At 33.1% G+C, this 25691-nt stretch overlaps 1 protein-coding gene across 2 annotated transcripts in view; it reads left to right on the top strand.

Annotated features, from left to right (window-relative positions):
• The window catches only part of LOC113504582 (protein Tob1), a 47950-nt gene that overhangs the window by 10505 nt on the left and 11754 nt on the right, over positions 1-25691 (top strand). Inside the window, exon 1 of one of the 2 annotated variants that reach the window (XM_026886952.1) lies at positions 15117-15155. The exons of the other annotated variant lie outside the window; for it this stretch is intronic. Coding sequence (XP_026742753.1) covers positions 15149-15155 — 7 coding nt within the window. The 5' untranslated portion in view covers positions 15117-15148. Of the gene's footprint in view, positions 1-15116; positions 15156-25691 lie in introns of those variants that run through there. 2 annotated transcript variants of the gene reach the window in all.

Genomic DNA, 25691 nt, shown 5'->3' with positions numbered 1-25691 from the left:
GAGAATTATCTTATGTGAAATTATTTACAATTAACTTTCACACTTCATTTTAATGGCAACAGTCAAATTACGAGTACTTAAGTTAATTACTGAAATCTAAACGTATTTCTGTATCCATCACCGTTTCTAGGGCTTACTAATCGTTTTTTAAATCGATAGTTACCATAAACATGTTTATGTAACATTTAACTGTCACGCGCCGACATTATGTACTTACTATTAGACATTACAATGCGTTTAATTTACACTAACATTATTTAAAGCAAAGCAGTAGTTATACATACTTATATAGTTTATACAATCACATTTAACTTCAAGGTAAGGAGTGTTATGTTTCGTATTACGTTGTTACGACATAGTTCAAGGAACTCGTTACTCGTAAAATCGGTCTAAACATTGTCAGCTGTAGTCAGATAACGAGGAAATTGGATGATGAGGCCCGACCGCAGTTCATCCGGCAGACAAATCCTCTATCAGCGCTAGCATCATATAATTAATAAAAAACTACTTTCAATAACAACAACGACACACGTGACGTTGTGTGACAGTCACGAGATTATGACAATGGAAACAAGATGGCGACTGGTCGCGTGATTTGAATTTAGAACAGTGTTGTGATTTATTGAATAACGATTCAAAATTTGATCTTTTTTATTTTTTGTTTATGATATATGTTTTTATTTTAATTAAATTTGTAGTAATTTTAAAATTTGGGCATTTAGAGAGAAAATTGACATAATTTATAACCCAGTGTTCGAGTAACCTCGTTTTCAGGCTAATTAAGTTGACAGTCTAATTTATATTAGACAAAACTTAATAATAACGTATCATACATTTACGTAATTTATATTTACTTAGTGGTTTCTCGTTACCACACAGAACTTAATTCATTAACAGTCTTGAACAAAATTCAATTTTAATAAATTATCTCGAAGTTTATATCAGCTTTGGAAAGTTCTAGTAAGTATCAAATATAAGTAGGCACCCTGAGTTGAGCGTATCACGCAGTACTTCGTAATGGAATATTTAAATTAAATTACGATACTATTTGAGTTAGGCTTCGATCTCTTTAGGTACAGCTGATTCCAATTTCACATATTAGTGAAGTTCAAAGTAATATTATCAAACTACGAACATATTTAATCAAAAAGACAGTTAAATACTCCTTTAGGTTTGTCAATGTAAAACCAGTAAATACAGATTAAATAAAAGAAACAAAAACATTCGACTTCTTATTTTAAATTCAAAAGATTCAGCCATGACTACACGGTGTGACCACGAGCGGCCATCGTTTTTCTCTGGCTGTACCTTGGCTTTCCGGTGCACTAGTCTTGAGTCGCGGCCGTGTTCGCTTCGTGGGAAAAAAATAAATAGAAATAAAACCGTGTCACGCACCGCTGACGACAAGTGCGTGCCAACTTTAGGGCTGTCACGCAATAATTTAGACGTGATTTTTAGCAACATTTTGATATAGCACAGGTAGATTGTGGATCTATAATGCGATACGTAAAGTATGTCACGGACGTCCCTATATATGCCTTGAAATATGATTTTTGCATGGATTTGGCACGTTTCCCAGCTAGAGCTTTAATAATAATAAATTCATACCGACTAACTTTCTCCTATATTTCAATGCTTGGCAATTTACTGACGTGAGTTTCGTACAGAATTTCCGTTTCGTATATCTAGAATTATTTAAAAATCTGGTAGTTGGCAATCCTGTCGCACCGATGAATGGACACCGTGACATTGAGGAGTTCACGTGCTCGTTACGTCACTAACATCACTCGATGATTCTTAAAAAGTTTTACGAATATTCATGAACAAGGTTCGACCGTTAAATTGATGTTCGTTTGTTTTTCTTGAGACATTGTGCGCTTAACATTATTACGCTTGTATTGTGTAAATATTGTATACAATTTACTACAGATGTATAAATTACGTGTTAAATACACAATGCCTACACATAAACACAGCATCCCGCTAACAATGCAGGTGCTATAAATAACGAGAGACCTTAGCTCTATCGGAAACAATTCCCAGCTTAGTTGTTAGTCTCCTCAAGGTCGAGAGGGCCTACTCTCCCCTATTCTCTGCCACATCCAATATTAATACAAAAGGTACTTATTGTACCTGTCCCTCTACCTAATACTTTCTCGCTAAAAAACGAAGATTTAGATGCATATGAAAAAAATTATAACGCTTCTTCCTTTTCTATTAAAAAAAATATACAGCATTTTCACTTCATGCGAGCATAGTTAAGGGAGATAACTAATCATATATAATTTTCCATGCGGGTAAACAGAAAAAATATCTTGCTATATGACCTTTTCCACATTCATGATTCTGTTTATACATGCAGGGCCTTACTAACCTTTTAAGATGTCCTTTTAAAGGTTTCTGTATTCATATTTCCTCTTATAAGTGATGCAAAACCTTACTAAAGGCATTTTTATATAATATTTAAAGACCTCCGAAAGTTTTAAATCTCTGCAAACGGTGAATTTGGTACACATTAGGCACGGTTTCACAAACTTTACGTACTGCAAATGAAACATAAATTCACAACGCACTTTGCATTTCATTAAGACCCCAACACTAATCAAAGGCGACCTCACAATGACCTCCAAACACGAAGGTCAATTAATTTCATATAACAAATGTTTTATTATTATCACATACGGCATATTAATAAGGCTTGTATAATTTCCATGACCTTGTGACGTAACGCGTCGTCATAATTATCGCGACAGCTACAACTAGAATTTTTATAGTACGACGGTATTGTCTTGTTTGTTATACAATGATGGGTGGCCTCGCCAATGTCAGGGACACTGTCCATTGTGCAGTCAAGCGAAATGGACTGGCCGTTATTGTTGTTTCATCATTGATGCTCTTGTTTACCGAACGTGCTCAGTGGATATCATTTACATAATTAAATACATTTAATAATATTATGTTGTAGGTCAATCAGTGATGTGTAATAAAACTTTGTTGCTATACTTTTAGAGATATTTATGTAGTATTCACTATTGATAATATTGAAATTCTCTTTTTTGATATTTATTACTTCTAAATCTAACTGAATGTTTCCAAGAATATTTAGTGAGTAATTGAACCAAAAAGATCAAATAAAAATAAGTGAAACTCAAATTTTATTTGTCTTAAAAATAAATAGCTTTCTATTTTCATTTTTAATCAATTCAGTCTTATTTTACTCTAACTAAAATCTACGTGTTGTAAAAGTTGTCGAGTCAAAATGATCGTATCGTCTCTAATTACGTATACTACAAAAGCGTTAGCAGTACAGTATCACCATTTTCAATAGACATTACAAGTAATAGACCAGTCTTCATCCGAAGGTGTGAAGCTAATCTAGTTAATCACGGCCCTTCTTTTGCTGACTCATTACGGGATAATACCTTCGTAAGGCTTCCATAAGTAAATAGGATATTAATAGTTTGCTTTTAGCAAAATTGCTTGTTCCCAAGTATTTTGGCTCATATTATCGGAGCGTTTAATCTTTTAATGTAACCTTGAAGTTTGGTCGAGTCTTTAATGGGGTTTTCTGAAGTATTTCTTCACGTTTCTTTTAACTTAGGAAAGTGTCTGAATATTTAGTATTGTGTAGGCTTTTGTTTTTCTTGACTTTTCTATATTTTTAGGGTTATGTATCGAATGTGTGAAAACGGAATCATTTTACTTAGGCTCCGCTGTATGTCCGTTTGTCTGTCTATCCGTCCGTCAACAGGCTGTAGGCTGTGCATCTTGTGAACCGTTCTAATATTCGTTCGTTCTGAATAAATACTAGAACTAAAAATCGAGGTTAGGCAACAACTGTTACGGTCACACATTTGTACCTAGAAGTTTATTTGCCACACAAATTCATTTTTAGCCTGTTTGTACAAAACAGTTTTGCGAGACCAACTCGCACTTGACTGGTTTTTGTTTAATATTCTCTTGTAGCATATTCTTTATTTTCAACTGATGTTTTGGTAGACAGTCATTTGGTACATTTTATTTAGTGTTATGTGCAAGCCTTTGTAATGTTAAATCGTCATCTATTTTTGTAATACAATAAAAGAACTAGTACTCAAATTCATAATAATACATAACTATTATGTAATTAAATATGAATTCATTAATATAATTATCATGAACATCATTGGATACATTAAAGGGTTCCAATTGAGGATTAAAATTGATAAAGCCTTCTGTAACACAAATAGCTCACGGTTTTGCTATTGCATGCGGAAATAATTTCAACTGAAATTCATGGTATTTCATAAATTAAACGCTTTCAATTCATTTGCGAATGGGATAACGATTTCAGAGGATATTTCATAAATATCATTACATTGTATATGAAAGAGTTTGTTTTTTTTTGTCGATTTATAGTGCTTTTATAAATAGTGCAATTAATATGAACCCTTCACGGAAATGTTATCCGGATTTACAATTACAAAGAGCTCTTAATTGAATACATTTAAAAGTTAATGTGTGAAAGGATTTATTGTTTGTAATGCTTGTTATTTTTTCATTCATGAATCGAAATAATAAATATAACAGAAAAATGATCGTAGTTACCGGTATAGAATCCAATCAATTATTATAGTATACTTAATATGTCAAGACTAAAAAAACAATTACGTGCAGTACAAAAATATTAAATGTTTTTTTTTAAATTGTCCGTTCCACAGTTGGGCAAAGGCCTCTCCACTGTCCTTCTATCTCTGTCCAAGACTAAACTATTCAAGACCTGATTCAGGCAATAAAAGACACATATTACATCCAAACTTGATCATTAAACAACTAAAACCTTCTTACGTTGACAACGTCTACTACTTACAGCATATCAATGAAAAAATCTCTTTCATAATGTCATTGTTAGGAAATAATCTACGATAGTTATCATTACGTACAGGATGTATAGAAGAAGCAAATCTTCAGATCAACATCAACAACTAAGCTATGAGAAACAGACGTTATTGTGACAATAAAGATTTGTTTATAAAGTACCGAAAATAGATGGAGATTTGTTTTGTTGTTTGTGTTAACTAGGCTCTGAATTTGACAACAGAATGTCTTTTTTAACATCAAACTGATGTAAGTGCATTAAGTAGGGCTTTGTTACACTTGCAAGAAAATGAAACAACATATTAAAATCAAACTCAAAGATATTTGTTTTTTTTTAAGTAGGCCCATTTCATGCGCTTTTGAATGTTACTACGATAATGCTTGGGCGTCATTCTCATGGAGAAGAATCGGCAAGTAACATACAAACTTAATAAAAAAGTACAATAGATTCGTAAGTATAAGTAGATTAGACTCGTAGCAAATAAAACAAATGATTTTTTAAATCATTATTCCGTTAGCAGGAATCACACACTGACAAGTTTCCCTTTTTCCTGCCACTTTTTTGTGTCAAACACAGACCTACTCGATTTTGAAAATAACTCTTTCAAACATTATTACATACCTCAATTATTGTCCATACCTGTCGATAAAAACAATTCGTAATTACAAAATAAAATAAGATAAGATTAACTATTAATAACATTCCCAAATTTTCACATACAAAATAAAGCCAAGCTTACCATTACATAACACAACCGTAACTCATAAAACTAGAACCATACTGGTTCTAGTTTTATTAAATGTATTTTCTTCGTGTTTATAATTTAAATTCCCCGACGTTTCGGGTCTTAACGCTCGTGGTCACGGGACGCTTGACCTAGAAGGCTTTAGCCACGGAATGCCAGATATCGGATAAATATAAATAACCCTCTGTATGTATGTGTGTGTGTGTATTGAATGGTGGGTTTGTTTCTTGTTCATGATTTGTAAGGACTTCAAAAAGGAGGGTCTTAAGTAGTTTTTTTATATATGTATGTAAGTCGATTATTCCGACATTTCTGGTCCCATTTTATTCACATTTTATTTCGCGGATAACTTTCTTCCATCAAACTTTAGATGGCTACTCAAAAATTTGCACGCAAATTGCCTTCTTCGATAATTTACTTAATTTTGACTTTTAAATTGCACACATTTAGACGACTTTTAGCTTATAAGACAGTGATACAAAACAAAAAGAAAGAATTTTAAAAAAACCAAAGACTCCCGCAATAAGAAATTGCTCTCGACTATTTTGCAAACATTTAAGTCACTCAGAATCAGGACAACCATTTAGGGATCATACAAACACTTATCCTACGCATGATGACCTCAACCAGTCGCCTATCCATGCAGTCATTATCAATGTCATGATAGTTATGTTCCACTTGCGTCTACTCCATATTACACAACCATTACATCTTATTGATCGATACTCTATTCAACAAATAAATACGAATAACCCACATAAGGAAACTGGAGAAAAATATTACCTACTAACCCTCCTCTTCATCAATCAACTTTCTTTTGACTATCCCTTGGGTCATGAGAAAATAACATTAATCATTATAGATGGACACTAAGCACGTATCCGCATTTTATATTAAATGTATCTCTTGACGTTCATTTTGTTTTTTTTGTGACATATGTCAACATTATGATGGAATTTCATAGTATTCTTGTATAGTGCTAATGTATCTTGATTGTTGTATTTACGAAATTTATTTTAAGAGATATCTAAGTTTTTTATTCTAATTTTTTTTTAACTTGCTAACTTGCTTTAAAATGCCTTGAGTATTGAACATGTCCTCAGGATTTCACATCTTCAAAGAGTTATTTTACATTTTTCGCTACATAAACTTACACGTGTATAGTTTGTTTTTATTTAAAACTCAGCTTTATTCATACTCAGCTCTAGCGTTAATCTGTACCTGTACAGTCAGCGGGCTTTGACTGCCTCAATAAAACACTTTTAGACTTTGTTACAAAAGGATATTAGAGAGTATAAAAGGGTTTATTTGACAAGGACAATATCTATTGCTAACTCAAATAACAAGACATCAAACAAAACATGAACAAAAGCAGCTATCTACCTCTCAATACCCACATTCACATTACCTACAATAAATGCTAGTCAAACTACATTTGTATAACAAACTCCTTGGTAATGTTTATTTAGAAATAAACCTAGATTCACATCGTAACGTCTTAGATATAAACTGGTCATGAAATCTTGATGACCCCAGTATGAGACATTACTAAGATAAACTGGTAGTAAAAGGATATAAACATTAATCATCTTTGTATTTTTCCTTTTCACAATAAACTGACAAAGTAATTCTTTTCGCTTTGTAATCAGGCACTATAGGAATACCTAACCATATGCCAAGTCAAAGTTTGAAACTCGGCACGCACCCATATCTTTTCAATTATGTGCGTACTATAAAGTTATTAAACTGAGCTATAACCGCACAATTGAATCGATCACAGGTTAACGACGCGGTTGCTCCATAGATGGGTGACCGTCTTAGTCATAACGAGTTCCTCCGTGTTTCGGAAGATACGTTAAATTTTGGGTTATTATTCCTACATCTTTGACAGTCGTTACAGGTAGTCAGAAGCTTAAAAAGTCTGACAACCAGACACCAGTCTAATCAAGGGGTATCGTGTTGCCCAGGTAACTGGGTTGAGGTCAGATAGGAAGTCGCTCCTTGTAAAACAGTGGTACTTAACTGAAACCGGTTAGACTAGTAGCCGACCCCAACATAGTTGAAAAAGGCTAGGCCGATGATGATCGCTATAAAGGTATTATTCTAGGAACAAAGAAATATCTTTAAAGGTCATGGGGAACGGACGGTTTAAAACTCTGACACCATGATGTATAATCAACCGTACGATAAGAACAATAACGTATAACAAGGAGTAGGTACCTAATTATCCATTGCAGGCAGGATTTTCCTCCTAAATAAATTTGAATTTATGCTTCCTATTAATAATTTCAACCCTCTCCTGACTGGTTACTAAATTAAGTCCCCGTTGACATTTATTGACGAATACTAAATTGAAATAGTTAAATTACGGCTCCGATTGAAATAGATGTAACGTTGAATTGAGGCTGGTTATGAAGGGTTTTCCTACCGAAATAACATCCTTTATAAATTAGTTTTAAATTGACGTGTATCAAAATAACTTACCTAGGAACAGAAGTATAATGTAATTTTCAGGATAGAATAGACCAACTGTAAGACACTACTATACTACTCCCCCTGCTAATGTTGGAGATTAAGAGGCTTCAAAAGAAATGCCGTTAAAAATACTAAGCATTTTGATATTTTCTGGATTCCAGTTTCTTTTGCCCTTTAGTGGACCACGATACGTTGAGTTGATTGACAGAAAACTATACTTTTACTTTAAAATTTACTCCTTTTTCACGCGTTTTTTCAATTCGCCCGACAGTAAAACTAAAAGCATACACAATTTGTCTTGCAGGATGAAACTAACAACACATGTCTAAAGCCACTTTTCGGGCGTGTTTATATCAAAATGTGACCTACTTATCGCATACCGTAAAGCACAAAATACAAAATATTAAAGCGTCCCTTGGAACACAAACCACATAATCAATAACGTAAGTATCCCATTAAGGGTAATCACCATAATCCCAACGCCCCCGCAAAACGAGCCGATGAGAAATTTCCACAAACATGTTCTGGAGTTTCGGAATAAATTACCAACGGGTCCCTGGAATATTAGGAATTCATTTTAAAAACGCTGTCCTAAATTACTTGAAAATAATTCGGGCATAATTTAAAATGTTAGAAAACTTTACATACCTACGACTACAAAAGTAGAGTTATAAAGAAAAGTACTCACTTTAAATTGTGTATTCAATCTGAGGGATCAAAAAGAGGTATTATATTTTGAGATTTTCCTCAGATATGTAAGTGTGATGGACAATATGACAGGTTACATAGATATCTTAAATCTGAATCAATTCTATTATTAGCGGGGAAACTCCCTGATTATTCTATACTGACGTATTAACCTTTATCAAACACAACGGAACGTCATAGATTAGAGAAACGATATGTACCTTGTTTTATAACTACGAGACAATTCTGGTACACCATGACATGTCCACGTAATTTACAACACAAAAGTCTCAAGAGTTTAGCAATCCTCACTTATTGCAGCTATCACGAAGACAAAATCCATTAATCCTCACCAAATAGCAAGAAAACACTGTCATATATTAAACTTATCGCAAATAAACCTATTTTCGTCGACCTAAATACCAAAGCAGTGCATTTCAACTTAAACGTGCATGTTTGCTGAACAATTTGCGTCACATCTGATACATTGCAGGCGGTGTACGGTGCAGACAGGGTAAATTCGTAGTTCTTACGTCACATGTCCAATATCCATAGGAATTCGATTCGTAAACCGCATAGTATAAGTACCATTTCCGCGTGCACCCCTCGATCGCCGACCGAGACCTAGTAAAAGTTTCTAATGCGAAAAGTTTGACGTCAATGCCCCATATTGCCCGTTTGAGTAAAGCGGGCGTTTTGGTTTGCGATAACATGGTGTACTTGGTTTTATTAGTTTCAGTTTTAAATGTTCGAGGTTTACTTACTTAAATTAAATACAATGTGGATTACGTGTACAAATAATATAGGGATTAGCAAGTTTTGGTGATTTGAAAAGCGATTTAAAGATCATGTAATGTAGCGACTGCAAGATTACTTATCGTTGTTGATATTTCGCGACAAATCTTCATACAAAATAGATTCAATACATACTTAATTTTATATTTAAGGCGTACTAAAGTACAGCACGTGTTTCACGATGAAACTTTTCAGTACAGTTTACTATGAAGTTCCAAGAAAAGTCTTCATTATTTTCCCAACGGGCGCCTTGGATAGAAAACTCCTTTATGAGCACACTTTAAGTTTAAATTAATAAGTATAATGCAGGCAGGATTATGAACTAAGTCCTCTTATGATAAAAGCCTTTGCTTTGTCGTTGGATCATTTATTATTTCTTACTTATATTTTAGAAACTTTCTGTCTGTTTGTCACTCTTTACCACTAAAACTATTGAATCGATTTTAAAATTTCTTTTACCAACGGATAGCTACATAATCATTGCATAACATGGGCTATATTTCATCCTCTTGTTTCCATTAATATGGTAATTACACAAGTGAAACCGCGGGATGCCGCTTGTATTTGTGAAATATCCTTCAATCCTTTGAAATAAAATATTGTATTACTGTTAGGATTAGGTACATTTATCACCACTACCTAAAGGTCAATATAATTTATACGCTTTTTAAGATAATTGCCTGACTAACACTAAACATTGTTGTGTACTGTTTCGATTATTGAAGAAATGTCTAAGTCACAACATGACTTAGTTATAAATTCTAGGTGTACCTATTGCAATCAAAGAGGTAAACCTTCACGCTTTTAATATTTTTGCGATGAACCAACGATTCTTCGGCTTTGCTAAGTTTATCATCAGATGAATACCAAAACATGTTGTTATCCAACTGTTAATTTCAGTACTGTTTCTATGATAAAAATAATAACACACATTCGGCCCGTAAAATTTGTGTAAAAAATATCTTGAACATCTCTCGTGATTTATTTACCATGCCAGCTAGGTAAGTACCTGTATTAGTATTTCACGCGTAATTTAAACATGTTGGAGATGTAAATTATGCTAATAAGATACTCACGAATATGTATCTAGGTATTGTACCAGACCCACAAGTAGATGATTTTCGTAAAATTGAATACTGTTGAATAACTTCGGTAAATTGTCAAGCTGCAAGTTAGCATGCATAAACAATGGTCCTTTTATTTCTTCTTTTGGGAAAAAGGAACATATAAAAAGGTATTCTTAACCGATTTTAATCAAATTGCACGGCATGTACAGCTCATTCTATTTAGCGTTTCGAAGTTAGCCGACTCAGACATTTTTTTTATTTCTTATGTCATTTAGAATGACGGGAACACGCCAAACAAATAATAAACTACTATCGGAATTATCTACTCATACAATACGATAATTACAAATTATAACTACATACATTCAGGTCAATTCATTGCCCATTGATGTCTAGTCCGTGTCAAAACTGTAATAGGGAAACACCTTGACATGGTTGCCTCGGTCTGTAGCTTACGGTACCATTGTCACTTGTAACAAGCAATGTATTGTGTTCACATAATTTGCGTCGTCGAACTGACCGTGTCCGACGTTTTGAGTGAAGGGTGAATTCAAATATGAACAATTGTATGTTTGTGTCATGTAAATTGGATTTAAAAAATTTGGTCTAAGTACTAGTTGATCTCATTGTTATGTAAGCTAAGCTAACTAACTTCAATTAAGATATTGTACGTCTAGTTTTTCACATACGTTTTTTGATATAAAAGTAGTTTTTTTTTAATAGTTATATTTATTGGATATAGCTGAAATTAACTGCTGTGATGCAAAATAGTCTTATAATCAATAATTTATAAGCAGTCTTCTCAATAATAGAAGCAAAAACTTTAATGTGTCGAATACTTAAAACGATATAATTTATTCAGCTGAATAATCTGCTCGTAAAAATAACAATGACCGAAATTGAAAAACATAATGAGAGACAAATTGCAAAACATCCCTCACAGATAAAATATGCACCCTTATTGGCTTAATTTTTTAGCAGCGTTAATACGGCAACAAATAGACATTCCAAAATTAAATATTCAAAGCTATTTGAATTGAGAACGAGAGTTCTAGGAATGGGACTATGTTATTTTAAAATGTGTTGTCGGCTATTTTAAAAGCCATTTATTTTAATATGATTGTAAGTTAAAGGCTGACATTCTTAATTTGTTTTTATATTATTAAAATTAATATCGATTGCTTCTTTTTTATTCAATTCGATTCGTCAGTTATTATCGAGATGTTCGCATTTTTAAAGGATTTTTAGATACTAAAATTTACTTTCAGTCTATGGATAGGTCGATTACTTTTTTTTTATGCCAGAATTGTTCCTGTCTTAAGTCAATCAAATATACAGCCAAGATACAAATACAGTCTTATTGGAAACTGTCTCTAGAGACTAGAAGACTTACATTGTAGGTCGTGGGCTCGTGACGTCATTACTTGATGACATTGGTCAAATCAAATTCGTTTTACATAGAACAATGTTTCGTTGAATCAGTAGAGCGAAGTTATCTATCATTGTTTCATTTGAACAATACAACTGGGAATGTAGGGAAACTAGATTTTTACAATAATATATTAAATAAAAAGTTAAGTATTTTATAACGTTTCTCATCATCAACCTAGCCCTTTCCTTAATGCAACCAGTGAAACACGATGACAAGAAGCGTCTGAATATCTAACCGCCTCAACCCAGTTTCTGGGCAAGAATATACCCCTTAGAAAGGCTGTTTGTTAGACTTCCTCGTCTGTCTAAATCCATATCTCTTTAATTTTCAAAATCTACTCCGCATCCAGACTTTTCCATTCTGCAAAATACTGAGTTATGATAATTTTAGAGCGTATTACATTGTATTATTAATACAACCTCCATAACAAAATATATCTACTTCATGCAGTATTCCATTGTGACATCAGACTTAGGTGACTACTGTTAAAGATTAACGTGTGACAGTCAGGAACAGTAATGGCTTAACGTGCTTGCCAAAGCATAAAGGGGTCTTTGAATGTTTACAAGCGGACGTCTATCGGACAACAGGTAACCGGTTTATACTTGGGATGCCTTTCCATTAGCGAGTAGCGGAACATGTGCTTTTGTTTTGGGTACCTACACGTTCTTCAAGATGTCTAGAAGAGGCTTTTGAATGAAATAGAAACGTAGGTTGTAGGGTTCCGTATCTTAAAAGTAAACTCAGAACTTTATCATTGAGGCACCGCTGTCAGTCTGTCTACCACCATTTAGATCACGAATCTTCACAGTTGATTTATTTATGTCGTTGCTATTAAAATAAATAAAAATCGAGGCTAAGCAGTTGTTGCTTTAAACATTTACTTTTCAACAAAAAAAATATAGCCTATTTTTGTACCAAATGCCAAATGCTTTATAATTAAATCCGTTTTCATACAACCTAGTCAACCTCATACAATTGACATAACCAAGAACTGTAATGTTCTAAATCGACTATTTTCTACAGAACTCGATATTCGTGTCAAATCGTTACGAGTATACTCCGCCCCACTTCCTATCATTGGTTTCCCATCAATCAATCAACGTCATGAGTCGTAAATATTGTAAGCGAAGATATAATACTTATGTAGACAGTACTTAATCTTTGTCTCAAAACTTTCTGATAACGTGTAATCAATCACGGAGATTATATGTGAAAATTTGCTAAATGCGGGTATAACAAACATGTTTATTATCATGAGGATTGCGGAGAGTTTCGAAATGTACTCGTTTTAGTAGAAATAAATGTATTTATTTGATAAAGTGGTTATATAATGATTGTTATTGAATATCAATAGCATCATTATAAAATGATTTAGGTAACATAAAACCTACTCGAATGATTTGAAATTGTATGTCCGCCAAGACGAAAATTTGTGAAGTTTGTAGGAACTAAGTATTTGTATATAAACAGTATTGGAAACTACCGAGACAACAACAAACATTATAAAAAAGACAAACTCAACATAACAATTTCAAACAACATAGCCTTACCTTACGACACAGCACGCTCCGGGATACAACATAACAGAAACATCCAGAACTAACAACCAGGAAACCGTTAGTTTAATTTAATAGCGTCACAACTGCATTGAGTGCACTAATGAGACAATGTGTTATAACGGCCTTGAACAGAATCGTCTCTACAACTGACTACAACTAGAGCAGTTCTCACGTGATCGTTAACAGTTTGTTTCCGTTGGAAACGACAAACGTGCGTTTTGTTTAACTAGTTCAGAACGTAGTGTAGTGTGTGACTTTGACATTCTTTTTTCGAATTGTTGCAATTGTTTTTTTTTTGTGACAGATCTGTCGGTTTTTTTTTTGGGCAGTTGTGGTTTAGGCTATGGTAATAATTGTGAAGTACGTTCAATTGAAAATGCTTACTTTTTTGTGTAATCTGTATTGATTTGGATATTTTATGAGTAAGAAAGGTTACCTTAGAAAGCCGCGACGGTATAAATGTGGACCTCATTTATCACAAAATATTATTCTGAGATAGATTACTTACTGGCAATTATTCAGCTTATCTAAAAGGCTGAAAATAATAAAGACTGGCGAAGATTGTTACATAAATATGTATGTCAAAGACATTAATAAAACATTTTCAAAAAGTCTAACTATATCAAGGTTATACTCAGACGCATATTTTATCTTATTATAAATATTTAACAGCATGACTAACTGTATTATCTTAGATCCTCTAACAAAACACTTTAAATGTAAATACGAGCTAGTAGGCCACGAACATATTAAAAACAAAAACATTCAAAAAGAAAATATAACTTGTCTTTTTTAAGTTATTAATGTTATTATGCTACATTATTTGAAAATTTTAAACGGATCTCGACAGTTAAATTCCATGAAAATATGCCTATTTTAATCAATAATTATTTATTTTTCGCGTAAAGAATTAAACCTATTTTTAATTTTTATTGTTCTTAAAAAATAAATGTATAAGGCTTCGATTTCGATGATTCCATTAATAACTTCAACTTTCAAAACTTTCATCTTTATTTATGAACGCAAACATTAAAACAGGTAAAACATTCTACATTCAAAAAGACAACCGAAAATGGAACGTCGCTTCGTGAAAACACATTTATCGTTCACGTCACATTCCCAAGTTCCGTACAATCGTGTTTTATCTCACTACCAACATAATAACATAATATATTATTACGTTGGTAGTGTGTACATGAAACCTCTTTGTTATCTCACGTCCAAATCGTTACCAAGACCTACATATTTCATAGGGGCGCAGTTGCCGTGTTGATTGATCGTGATTGTGAAATTGTTTAGTTGCCCTTAATTTTATTAGGCGGTTGGAACTGTTGGAAGTATAGCAATACGGTACTAAAGTCAAAGTTCAAATCAAGCAACAAATCTCTTTTATATTATAGTTTCTTCCTGTCTTTTGTAAAGTTGTATCCATGTATTTATTTTTATGTGACATATAATTTGACTCATGTTTTTCTTCTTTTTTTACAGGTAAATATTTTTCTACTCACATCACTCACTGTTGGTCAGATGCAAGGTAAACCATGGCACTTTTATTATTTCTCTTTTTTCGATTCTGTTTATCGGTTATGTTGTTTTAGAGTTTACAAGTTCTTTATCCGAATTTCCAATATTTTTGCACAAAGCAGTTTATTTACTTTTCTGCAGTTTGTTTTACCTACCATATAACTGTTTTATATGATAAATCAACTGTATTCGTATATAGAATCCGCGTTTGATAATGTCAATATACCGTGTTTGTTAAAGCCCTATATTTGAATACTGACGTTTTTTCCACACATATTTTATTCAGATAAACGTTACTGAGATGGAAATAAAACATCATACGTAAATAGAATTATCGGAAAAACATGTGAAGAGACCGATCACACGCGATGTCTACGGTAATGACACAAGCCATTATCGTATTTATACTAATAACTACAACGACTACAATGCTATAACACATTATGATAAATTATGCTCCATTACGTGGAGCACTGACGGATTGGATCGTCAAAAGAAATTATGTGAACTAAAATAATACGCATTATTTTCTTAACTTAATAAAAGAAACAAAGTATATTGTCATTATTTTTATCTCACAAATCCTTATAATAAGAATGCCAACCGGCAACAAAACAGTCTTGCAATTGTCTTCCAACTAAGACAAATCAATTTTATTTGTTACTCCACGACGTAGGGTTGATCTGAGAGTCGTCGCCGAAAAACAAATTTGTTTTTTCAAATCTGTCCTGCAACTACTTTGTTGCCAGTGAGAGCTGGCAGTTTCATTCTAAATTTAAAACATCTTTATTCGAAAGTATCAAATTTAACTTCTAAATTGCCAATTTTACAGCCAGCCTTGAAATTCGAACTCCTTGGTGACGTCGGCAATTATACGTCAGATTCGAAGTGACATTTACGTATCACCAACATAATCATATAAGTATTGTGTACCTACGTATTACTGGGTTAGTGACAATAAATCCTAATATGCGTGAATTGCGTCAAAAGATTGTATAAGGTATTATGTTACTAAGTCTAACAAACATGTTTATATTTTCAAGAAAACAATCAATTTCTTACTGATATGGTTAATGTTTTCGTGGAATCCTTAGTTTATAAACCCTTGAAGATTCTCAGATTACGGATAATTTAATACAACAAATAGACAATGCTGTGTTCCGGGATTTGAAACTGTCATTTGACTCTGAAATCCAACGATCATAAACCTAAGTTATCAATGCTGATAAGGGATCGAAGTTACGTCCAACATCAAAAATCAATTACCTACCTACATTATGTTTTTTAGACTAGTAACTCAATTCTTTATTCACATTTGCATGATTCAGAATTTCAAATATACGTACATAGAGGTTCGTTATTGAAGTAGAATCTCTATCAAACGCTAACAAGCCAGCAACACACGTTTGCTTGTTAGCACGAACATCACGACTGTTAACCTGAAGACTAATCAACGTGAGTTTAGGCCTTTAAATTGGCTGTATAAGGACAGGTACAAACCTGAAAAGACTGTATAAGGAGCTATAGAAAATTAAAAAAAAAAAGTTTTTTTCCGTACGACTGAAAGTTTAATCTGTCATAACTGAATTGGAACTTCTTGGTTCACTTCTGTTACACAATAATCTTGTTACAATATTCTAAGAACATTATTTAATCATAACATAATTTCAAAATGTAAGTCAATGTTATTAATAAACTTATAATTACACGTTTCGTATACACATTAAGGTAATCAAACAACCAAATTACTTACGCCCAAGGTCTCCTCTTAACGTATTGATTTAATCACGCAAGGAATTACTGCCAAGTAAGGGGAAGCTTTCATTAACTTCAACGTGAGCCATTTATATTCCAAATATGAATTAATACTTATTACAATATCTTAATGAACGTAACGTCTAATATTTTCATAATTTGAATTAAGAAAGCGTTCTTTTTTTGTTATCGTCATTTAACGAACTGGAAGAGAATAGGGATTTTGAATTTAAATAAAGAATAAAATGACGGTTATACCGGATTTCATTTATTTAATTAGATGGGTTTAGTCGTCGGTCTTTTTGATCTAGACCTCCTTGCTTTATTTGAGGTAGGAGCTTTTCCACGAACTCTAATTTCCATTTAAATTCCTAGCTGTTTCATTTCATGCTAATAACTAAACTGTTTATTTTATAATAATGGTTCATAATGTAAGTAGTACTATAAATTAATGAGCTTTACTGAAACGATCGCCATTAATTTATATAGTCGTTAAAATACACTATCCCTTTAAATCATCTGGGAGAAGTAAAAAGAGCTTTAACTAAGCTTATAAAATCATACATCTTTGTATCTACAAAAAGAAATAACAGAATAGCAACTCAAAATTCGTAACATGAAGCAAAAAGTTTTAATTACAAATTGAAGCGGTAACCGTCGGAGATACGGCCCGTATCAGCTAAAAACGTATTAAAAGATAACCCAGTTAAATATCGTCGTTTATCCCGAACGTGTGAAAGTTTGTGGCAATTTACATAACTGATAACGGCAAGCAAGGATGTACCTAGTACTGTAGATATTTTGAAATAAGTATATACTTAAGTACTTGTATACGTACGCTACATGATTTTTTGAAGCCCAACAATAATTTGAATGTCATTTCAGTGCACTGACTTGAATATATTTAACAGTTAACCAATATTTACCGGGGAAGATGTTTTCGGTTTTCGTATCCGTAGAAATACGGAGCCCTTTTCTAAGGCATCGCTGTCTGACCGTCTGTCATCTGGTCAACTTCATAAACCCTGATAAATAGGCAGTTGAAATTTTTGTAAATGATGTATTTTTGTTGTCGCTGTAGTAACAAATAATGACGAGTTTTATTTTAGGTATCTTCTGCTTTCAATATCATGTTTGACTATCATACTCATTGACTATTGCAACACACTTATAAAAATAATCTCTTTGAAGAACAGGTTCATCACTAATATTTAGATACTATCAATATTTATAAAGTCTTGTACCTATACTGCTTTAAATAGATGACTTAGTTTCTATCTTTATTGGCTACGTTAAAAGCTTGAAAACCTTTCCAATCAGTACGTATCGTAAATATGAAATTATAAAGGTTAGTCAGATTCAATCTGTATCAATGACCCATAAAAGTTTAAACAACAAACACAGGGAAACGATAATTACATTAATATTGAGGTTAAACTCGTTCTAAAACAACTGCTCGTTAATGTTAAATCAATAGGTTTAACAAATGTAAAGTAAAAATCTCTAACTTAGAATTGTAGCTTAGGAATTGACTACAGAACCACAAAATTTATTCTTCCCACTGCTGGGCACAGTCCTCTTCTCATATAAAAAGGTTGGGCATTGATCACCACTTTAGCTCACTGCGGGTTGGTGATTACAGATTCCAAAACATATTTGTAATCTAGTTTCCTCATGATTTTTTCCGTCGCCGTTTTTCAGTGGTGTCTTAGAAAAAATTAGAAACTACATATTACTTTGAAAAAGACACATTGGTACTCTGCCAGCATTGGGATCGAACCTGCACCTCGTGTGTATTGACAAAAATGTATCGGTCAGAATGACAGCTGTCAATTTAGATTTTTATTCCAGTATATTTTATTGAACCTTTATCTTAAACATTTGACAACTTCTTTGCCTCTTTTATCAAAAACTATAGCAAAATCATAAGTTTGTCTTGGTTTTTGAACTCGTAAATTTCATGAAAAGTCTGTTACATTATTAAATACATTCTCAAGACAGTCTAAGCAGAGTCTCGAATCAAAAGTCAGGAAAAGACTATAAATTAAACTAACTTCATATAATCACATACATCCCGGCTAGTTTTTAACAAAATCGCTCTTATGACAAAAGGATAAGGTTCGTAATCGCCAATACCACTGTCATGTGGGACTTCCTCTGCCCACGCCACAGATTGTGATTAAGTAATAGAACATGCGCTAATATAGATACTGCAGTCTGATAATCTGTTTCTATAGCATTATTGATATTATCGTTGGCGTCATCTAAAAGAGACGTCACTTTATAAAATGATGAAATAAATCAAGTTATTAACAATACCGTATGTTGCGAAATTGAAAAAGTTTTCGTCAAATTGCAAAATTGAATTCCTGGTTCCAATTGTTTGCGTAATGTTTGTTTGACTTCAGTATACCTCTCTTTTTTCTTCATTTTATGTTATTACGATAGGTTAATACCGAAAGGTGTAAAGGGAATAGGTCCGACTCAGAAAATATAAAGCAAAAGACTATCAGCAATGCAAGAAATATATTCCGTTGTCTTACAACATCGCTATAGCATTTCTAGAAGCTATCAATCGAACTGGTACAGCTAGATCGATACATTAGCATTCACCTCACAACACAGTGAATGAACCTTAACGGGTGTCTGTACAATAAATTGTATTGTAAAACGTCTGTCCAGACCCCGCCGGAAGGTATTCAGCAAGAAATGTGAGAGAAAATAGCAAAAATGTATGAAAACTAATCGAAAAACCGACTCGATACGGTAAATTGAAAATGTAAGCATCAAAGAGGTAAGTAGATTTTAGTAGAGAGTAACTACACTTTGATTCAATTACAGTATGAAAAACGATGAAAAAATGTATATTTTAATAGACTATTTACAAAAATAACTGTTCCAAATAAAACTACGATGTCATTAAAAATAATTGAGGACCTCTTCAAGTCTAAAAAAATATTTTCAAGATGGAGATACAATTCCAAAGAAAATACATATTTTAAGCAACACATTAAAAAGAAATATCCATTTGTCACAACACTCAGACGGATTGTTGTGTCAACCTCCTCAAATTGAGACGAAACTTTTCTCGGCAAACCTACTTTCTGGGGAGAGAAATTACGCTTACGTCATACAACAAAACCTTGGAGCCTGAATAAAAGCAAATCTAGATGAGATTTAGAATTTCATGAATCACTATTACACAGCAAAACTTACTCAGCGATAAAATGAAAAGCGAATCTGACATAAACATTAGGAAATATGGGTCGTGCTAAGCATTTGTTCCCAAAAATCCTGAGGCTAGTTATTCGTTCAGAGTTTGTTGGATGAAAATGACTCGGCAAAACAATAGGCAATATTTTAGGAGTTCAAACAAAAACGTTGATTACATTTTTTATTGGAAAGAATTTTCTTAATCTTATCAAAAGCATAAAAACCCTCAGACAACATGGAAGCCGTTTTGTCAACGTCTAAATAGAAAAACGACTATTTTCGTAATTTACGAATTCCTCACAATTGATGACCACATCACAATCACAATTGAAAAGCTTTTTACAAAACCAGACCTATTTGAACATTAAACGAATTCAACCGGAAAGTCAAAACGAGCTCATAAATTATACATAGGCATCCCCAATCAGCTGTCGACAGACCAACCATGATAAACATCGACCAGGACTGATTGTTATAGACCAATAATAACCTTGATGTAACACGTATAAGGTCTAATTTAATTTGGATCTCCTACCGAAGAAATTGGGGCAGTTTTTTTTTCGGTAATAAATTTTCATTTGAAACTCTTGAGCTTATGAACTTAAAATTTATTAAAGAACATTCTAGTCGTCACCGAACATTTTATAACACCCTTTTGATAGTCAATAAAAACTACGTTACGAAGGTTAAAAGTAACTTGATTTGAACCATTTCCAGAATTAAATACATCGAACATGAAAACGCTTAATTCAAAACATTTAATACCACATCTTTGCCCTTGACATAATTTCAATGGCTTCCAGATTACGAATCGAAGGTCGGATTATTTAAAAAGTGTTTAATATCAAGACCTTCGATCAGGTTAACCTTACCTCATCAAGAATTACAATCAGTTCTTGCATATTCATGAAAGCATCGAGGATTAACCGATACTACAGATGTTCTGACATGTAGATTTTATGTAATAGGCGTTAAGTAGGCCTTGTGTATGCCTAGAGAATAATTATGAGGTTAAAGATCTTCTGATCAGATGACTGGCCTGTTGGTCTAGTGGTTAGTGACCCTGACTGCTATAGCGGAGGTCGTGGGTTCGATTCCCACCCAGAACAAATGTTCGTGTGATGAGCACCATCATTTGTTCTGTGTCTGGGTGTAATTTATCTATATTATTTATGTATTTAGAAATATATAAGTAAGTTTATCAGTTGTCTGGTTACCATAACACAAGCTCTGCTTAGCTTGGGATCAGATAACCATGTGTGAGTTGTCCCAAGATTTATATTTATATTATATTTATATTATATATTCTTGTAGAAGGAAATTACAAGATATTACGTCACATTGCTAATGATATCTTTATGTAATCAAGAACAAACTGTTTTCATTTGTTTTTAAATCAAGAAATAATCTTCGAAATAAGAATGTTATTTCATAGAAAGAAAAATTAAAAATACTGGCAGTTTTAATATAGCACTTCTTTCTTTTTTAACAAGTTTCCAAATTCAAATCGTTGCTGTATGAAGATAAAATGGCTACAATTCGATCTCTCGTTTTACTTTTAATAATGGAATTATTTGTGACGTTTTGATGCCTTCAATTGAAGCCTTTTATAGATCAGAATATTAATAGCCTTGCCATACAAATAACAATTTAATCTTGTAAGCCAATACGAATGTTACCTTGTTTCAGAATTAAGGCACTTGAATATTAGACGTTAAGAGAACTTTTTGATCTACAAAGGGCTATCATTTCATACTTCTTATGGGAAGTTAAGTATCTACTTAGTCCCTTATTTTCTTATAAATACGAATTCCTTTTGACAGGAATTGTTTTAAAAATGTTTTTCCTCTTCCTAAAGATAAACTTTTTCTCGTGACCTTTTTTGGGGTGTTGTGTTTTACGATTCTTATTTTCATTTATTTTGTTCTTACTTTTCCGTGTATTATGATACAAATCATAATTATCCAGACTAAAAGTATTAACTTCAATATTTGCACCAAAGTACACAGCATTAAAACTTGATAGGGACAAAATTATATGACTTTTTAATACTAAAACTATTAAAATTGATTAATTCGTGTTCTATCAGCACTAGGTGTCAAAATCACATCAAAACAGTGTTTTACGACAATTTATAAGATTTCCATTGAAGAAAGATCAATTATGATAAATTGTACTTAGTGTAAACATAATTGAACACACTTGGCTGTACTACCAACTTTTACAAAAAAAAAATAGCTGTTTTGGAATTGATATGCTGCAAGGCTAAGTTGTCATTGTGGGAAAGAGATAGAGCGAACTGTAATCCGCCATCTCGTTTCCACCCTGCCGGCCCTTGTTTTACCTTCTTGTGACCTAAGTTTTGTAATCAAAAATTTGTTTAGAAACAGTTTTTAGAGAATGTGGAGGGATCCACGTTTCAGATCAAGTTTATGTTAAGTGTTTTTTACGAAGTCTTGTTCTCAAAGATAACTTTTAAAACTGGCTGATAAGTTTATAGCTCCGCCTACTCAGCTAAGATCCTTTTTCATCTATATTTGTTTTCGCAATAGGGAAACAAACAAATATACTCTCTTCTTTGAAAGATTACTTTTTTATGTTATTATCACTTCTGCTCTTCTCTTCTTCTTCTATTTAAATTAGATGTACGATTTTAGAGATGAATCTCCCATTTAAGTGGTCATTATACATCCATAAAACGTTAACCAAGGAAGATACTTATCCACTTGATTGGGCAAATAACTCCACTTAATCGCAATAAGTCCCAACAATTTTCCAAACAATTTACTTTTAAAAGCTTTTAAGAAAAATCATCGATTGGTCGTTCGTCACTGGCTTTGTCGTGCATATTAAAAAATGTTGTCTTATTATCGGGACCTACCACCATCCCTTAAGGTAGGATTTCTAAATTTGCAATTGCACAGGTACATGGCGTGAATAGCGGATTCTGTCGTCAATAACTGGAATAGTCTTCTTTATTATTAGCAGGCAGGCCTCCTTTATACCAGTCTCGCTTTAAAGTAACACTTTGTAGTTGAGTTGGGGCTGAAGGAAATAACACCGTATCGTATCTCTGAGTATATAACATTTTTTTAAGAACAAAAATCTACAACCGACTTAAAATAAAAACTATTGTGAAAAACTTGATATCGTTATTTTTTGTGACCAAATGACAGCTATTTCACGTTAAAGGGAAATAGAATCAACAAAATCGGTTCATCCATACCGAAGTTCTAAAGTAACAAACATTGAAAAAGCTCAGAAGCGAGAAAGTTTTCGTTATTTTAATAGTGGTTGATAAAACAAAGAAAGTCTAACGACCGATCAATCGGTATATAATGTAAGACTTGCAGTTATCAAAGCAAGACAGCACGTTACTGAGTAGAGTAAAATCTCGCTTTCTCTCTCTTTTCCACAACTGCAATATCACTTTAGGATGTGTTGGTAGAGCCCTTGATAGATAGTAAAGGTGGCGAAAGATTATTAAGCAGTTCCATACATCAGGCTATTACGAGAGAGAGCCCAGTAACGTGGATGAATGCATTCCATTTGTTTTCTCGTGGTAAATGGGTAGAGAGCTAGCGGAAACGTTGTTCTAAAGTAATGGCTATTTTTTGTTTGTTTTCGTGAGTGACTTTAAGATATTGTTTTGTTTTTTTGTAAATTTAGATTTAGGGCTGGAATAGGTCAGCAGTTGACGGAGGTGTGTGGGACGCTAAGTATTTGAATGTTAAAGCTAGAAGTAAAACTATAAGCAACTGAAAAATATGCGGTTTTGTAGAGACAGCAGAGCGAGCTTAATAGAGCCTCTGAATGAATATTATTTCGGTTTTAATTATTTTAAACAAGTACGTACTACAATTTTTTAGTAAACGCTAATTATTGAATAAAATATAGTATGAGAATCGCTCCCGCGCCCGCTTACATTTGCACCAAGACATTATTCAGCACGTTTCTGTAAATGATCGCTACACTTTCGTTGCAGATAATATAATAGGTGCTCGGGCGAAGTTCTGTAAATATACTGTTTTGTATCTAGAAGCAGGATAACTGAATTTTATGGCCATGACTGTCGGTGACTGTCTAACGTTTTATTCAATTATTCGGATGCGATTGTACGGGAACGGGGAATGATGGAATTTAGAAGGAAAATAAACTGAGAAAAAAACGTCTATAATCATTAATAAATACTATTTTGGAGTCGGTTTTGGACATGAATTTTTCCACACGATAGTTTTGGTGTGATAATATTTAACTTTCATTCATTTTGTCCAGACGAAATTGTCAACAAAACTTTTGTTTTAAACCTATACTATGTTTTTAAAAGTCTTCGTCTATTTTATGTTCATTAGAAAATTATGTAAACCACACACCCATATCCATAGAGCATTATGTCTACCAGACCGTAAAAACCCGGCGATGGCTTAACTAAACCGTTTGCCAATATTAAATCTTTTTGTCCTATGTTAAATGACCCGAGCTCAGCTAATAAAGCAGAAAATAATCTGTTTTAGTGAGAATTTGTTGAGCTTCTTACCCATAGTTGGGGTAACCTAAATCTCTTTCCGATAACGGATGGAAACGGTCGGCTGAATCGGAAAATTCATCTAGAGTAAAGCCCACTTTTTATATCAATTTTTCGGTAGAAAATTCCTCAAAATTCAATAGAATGGAAGTTATTAAGCGCCTAATGTATTCTAGGTCAATGGAATAATGTTTAATAAATGTATATCGAAGCGAAATTAATAATCATTAAGGGTAATATGAAACTCTTCTCTACGAAGTCGAAATAACTTTCCCGAACTCGTCAAGAATATATTTATAAAGATGCCCAACATTTTTCGTAGAAACGTTTTCTCTATGAAACCACTAAACATCAAATCTCTGCGACTATAAATCGTACAAACTAACGACAAAATAATCGTATCTGACGTGACGTATATTACGTCAACACTTAATATCCACGTTGGCTACAACAAAACCAGACTAAGAATAATATTCGAATCAACAGAAGTCAGGCCGGCTATTTAAAACCAATGTAGGCTTCTCTGTAAAGGATTTTCAACTTTGTTTATCCGTGATAGGTGTTGTATTGGCTTGGTTGTGAATGGAGGGTTGTCGGCTAGTGGGGCGACAGATCGATACCGGGTTACTGATATAAATAGGACGGGCGAACTTAAGGCCGCATGTCCTCAAAACGTTCGGTTTCGTTCGCAGATCGATTAGTGCCTTTATAGTATCGAGTACAGACTTAGACTGGCCTACTTACACATGTTGATTGAGTTGTGAGGGATTGTGGCCAGAGGAAAAGTCACGTCAGTTTGGTAGAAGGAAATGAGAAAACTCACTGTCATTTAGAAAAAACCAAAAAATAATGTAAGGAAGTTACATTATTTTTTGGTTTGAATCAAGTGATTTTCAGTGTTGACATCTGACAATCGAACAATATTTTCTTAGGTGGGTATCGAACCCACAACCTCCGGTACAGCAGTTATTGCCACTAACCACTAGACCAGTCAATTAACACACAAACTCACACATCGTAAATTACATGAAAACGCTGAAACATCGTTATTTT

Source organism: Trichoplusia ni, chromosome 22 (genome assembly GCF_003590095.1).
Source record: "Trichoplusia ni isolate ovarian cell line Hi5 chromosome 22, tn1, whole genome shotgun sequence".
In the NCBI taxonomy this organism is placed as follows: Eukaryota; Metazoa; Arthropoda; class Insecta; order Lepidoptera; family Noctuidae; genus Trichoplusia; species Trichoplusia ni.
This window is presented reverse-complemented; position numbering and strand designations above follow the sequence as displayed.